At 37.0% G+C, this 3,295-nt stretch overlaps 1 protein-coding gene across 1 annotated transcript in view; it reads left to right on the top strand.

Moving 5' to 3' along the window:
• The window catches only part of LOC107700384 (epidermal growth factor receptor substrate 15-like), a 28,526-nt gene that overhangs the window by 9,020 nt on the left and 16,211 nt on the right, over positions 1 to 3,295 (top strand). Inside the window, exon 10 of the mRNA XM_016502019.1 lies at positions 331 to 416. Within this exon, the coding sequence (XP_016357505.1) occupies positions 331 to 416 (86 nt within the window). The remainder of the gene's footprint in view (positions 1 to 330; positions 417 to 3,295) is intronic.

Genomic DNA, 3,295 nt, shown 5'->3' with positions numbered 1-3,295 from the left:
GTGAACAACGGCTCTGTGTAGTTAATGCTGCTCCATGTGAAAGCCCGCACATGATGGAGATTTACCGCTGATTACAGAATGGCTTTACTGACTAGATGCGCGTTAAATATCGCATGCGATTTATCGTGCAGCCCTAATTATAAGGGTCTTTACTATCACTTTTAATCAATTTAATGCATCCTTCTTGATGAATACTAGTATCATTTTAAGTTCTTTAAAAAAATCTTCTGACCTTAAACTTTTGAATGGTAGTGCATGTTAGATTCATGTTTTTCATGCATGATTTCTACCTTCTTTTAATGATATTTCATTCCTTTTTTCTTCTAACAGAACAATGCTGTCACAGTACAAGCTGCCGATTTCTCCGCAATTAAAGAGTTGGACTCACTCACTAATGAAATCGTGGACCTACAGAAGTGAGTTACTGATAATACTTTCCTCACCCCACATATCCACAAGACAGCTGGTGTAAAATTTCAGTCCTGAACTTAATGTATGTCTTGTAGACCCATGGATATTTATACATGAAGGAAGTAATTATGGGTAACCTCTGCATTGTTGTTCTATCTGTCTATAAGTCTTTATTATTCATAATATATTTAGCATACAGTACTCTCCATTTCTCTCTTTTTTTTTTTTTAACCATCTGGCCATCTCTTTTAATATAGTGTGTATTTGTAGTTTCCACACAATGCCCTCACACAGGTGCACAGGAGATTATGAAACCACAAAAACAGAAGTGTGCGTCTGACTGTAATCTCAGTGTGTCCGTGTACACAAGTCTGTCCTCAGGTCATGATAGATGCACTTGAACTGATGAATGCTTTCTTTAATGAGGATCTCATTACTTTATGTTCTTCGCTCTGTCATCATAATGTGCAAGGTCATCTCAAGCTGAATTAGATTGTTTTCACCCACAGACAGTATTCAGAAAAATAAAGCCACTTATTTTAAAGCCATAGTTAACCCAAAAAATAAAATTGTGTCAAAATTGTATCATCCTCATGTTTTTTAAAACCTATATGAATTTCTTGGAAAACAAAAAGTGAGTTTTTGAAGAATATCCTAGCTGCATTTTTCAATATGATTTCAGTGAATGAGGACTGGGGCTGTCATTTATTTATTAATGTATTTATTAATATTTGTAATTATTATATTAATTTAAAAATATAGTTTTTAGTAAAAGCTTTAGTTAACAACAACTATTCTGCAATGTTTCAAGTCTTCTAGAGCCATATGGCACTGATTGTGCAGGAACTGGCTGTAATTTAAATCATTAATATTTACTGATCAATCCGTCTCTGACCTGATTCAGTTGATTCATGTGTAAGAGTGAATCGTTCACAAATCATGCAACAAATTTTGGTCTATTCCTCACATAGTCTTTATTGTATGGCTCCAGAAAGCTTGGGAAATAGAACAAGAGTAAAATACACTACTTTTATGTTACATCTATAGTAGCATTTAAAAATAAAATAAAATCATGTTTTGTAGTTCTCTGAATTAGCTCACATAGGTTTTGAAGGACATGAGGGTGAGTAAATAATTTTTGGTTGAACTAATCATTCATAATTAAATATTGGTAAGACAGATGAGAAAAGTAATGATACTGAATGCAACACGTGTGGGTGGCACATACGAGCCCTCAGATCACTTCCTGTAAGCAATAATTCTCCAGAGATGTTAACACTCCTTGTGATGGGAGTCACTACCCCACAGAGGAGAGGTGGAGCTCTCATTTACACAAACACTGAAAGAGGAAGATGCCCCCACCTCTGTCTTTCCCTCCATCTCTGGTTTACAGACTTTTCGCAAAAGCAGATACAGTCACCTGTCAGCTCCCAGCACACTCACTCTCACTGTGAGATAGACGCTCAACAGCACTTCTAGCACTTCTCACTTCCTCCTTCATGAAAAGCGTGCAAGGTAAAGAGTAAGTGAGAAGTAATGAGTCTGCCTGAAATGGAGAGAGCAGAAGAGGATGAGCAGAAAGGATAGAAAACAGAAAGATTCTATACGATGGGCTGTTGTTTGTCGCTAAAATGATGCGTGCGGTTCGGGATTGCCTTAAATCTCCACGGCAACGGGCGACCTCAGGTGACCGGTAAGAACAAGCCACGCCCTCTTTATAAAAAAAGAAAAGAAAAGCAATTATAGGCTGTTTGGACGACTCGTGCTCTGTTGTTTTTGGCTGATCTGGGCTGCTCAAGATCCAGTTTCTAGGTGGATATTGGACTGTTGACAAACTCTCATTTTGCCCTGTATTATTAGTTTTTCTATTTTCTTGTTTTCGCCCTCTCTCTCTCTCTTCTGGGAGTCTCTGACTCACAGTGTGTGCGTTTGACTCTCGGTCAAATCCATGTGAGTTCTCTGTTGTTGCCGGGAAGACTAGCATGAACTCACTGTGTCAGAATCTGAGAGGAAATGTTGAGTCGGAGCTTAAAACAGTTCAGCCACATCTAGGAAAGATGCTCTGAATCTTTTTGAGAAAGATTTGTGTTATTCAACTGAATGAAAGATTGAAAGATTTTCCGTTCTATTCCTTTTCTAATCTTTCTGTTTTACTCTTGCTATCTCACTAGCCTCATAACCTAAGAGAGATTCCACATAAAGAAGCATTCCAGCATCATCATAAATCTGTTATTTTCTAAAAAAAATATGAGTTTTCACACTATAATCTGTGACTAAGAAGATAAATAAGCTTTCACAGTACAGCCCTTTAAGATTATGCTTGGTAATGATACGTTTAGAAATAGATTTAACATGCAAATGCGTTTAACAAATGGATGCATGGATGGTGTGGTGTAGTAGTTAAAAACTGAGCTAGTAGCCGAAAGGTGGATGGTTTGAACCTTAAAAGATGAGTACCATGAAAAGTCAACATTGTACTCTTAATCCCAGGTTGATTCTCTATAAAGCTTGTACTGTTGGTGTAAAAGTCTAATAATCAGTGGTGCCGGCATGTACAGTATTACTGCTACTTGTACTTTAGCTTGTAGTATAGATTTTGTTGAGAGGGAGATGTGCTATTTGCAAAATTATCAGATTTTTTTGCATGATGAAAAATTTCACATTGACTCTTTTAAGTTGGGCCATTTTTGGGTATTAGAGTAACGCTAAGCAACCATTCAGAACACCCTAGCAACAGCATAGCAACACAGACATTTTTTGGCAGTAGAATATCATGGAAAACCCTGTGTGACTTGTAACAATAACCTAGAATAGCAGTTTTTCAAGGTGTATATAGAGTGGTGTGAAAAAGTGTTGGCCCCTTCCTGATTTCTTATTTTTTTGC

This window comes from Sinocyclocheilus anshuiensis, unplaced genomic scaffold (genome assembly GCF_001515605.1).
Source record: "Sinocyclocheilus anshuiensis isolate Anshui unplaced genomic scaffold, SAMN03320099.WGS_v1.1 scaffold477, whole genome shotgun sequence".
Lineage (NCBI taxonomy): Eukaryota > Metazoa > Chordata > Actinopteri > Cypriniformes > Cyprinidae > Sinocyclocheilus > Sinocyclocheilus anshuiensis.
This window is presented reverse-complemented; position numbering and strand designations above follow the sequence as displayed.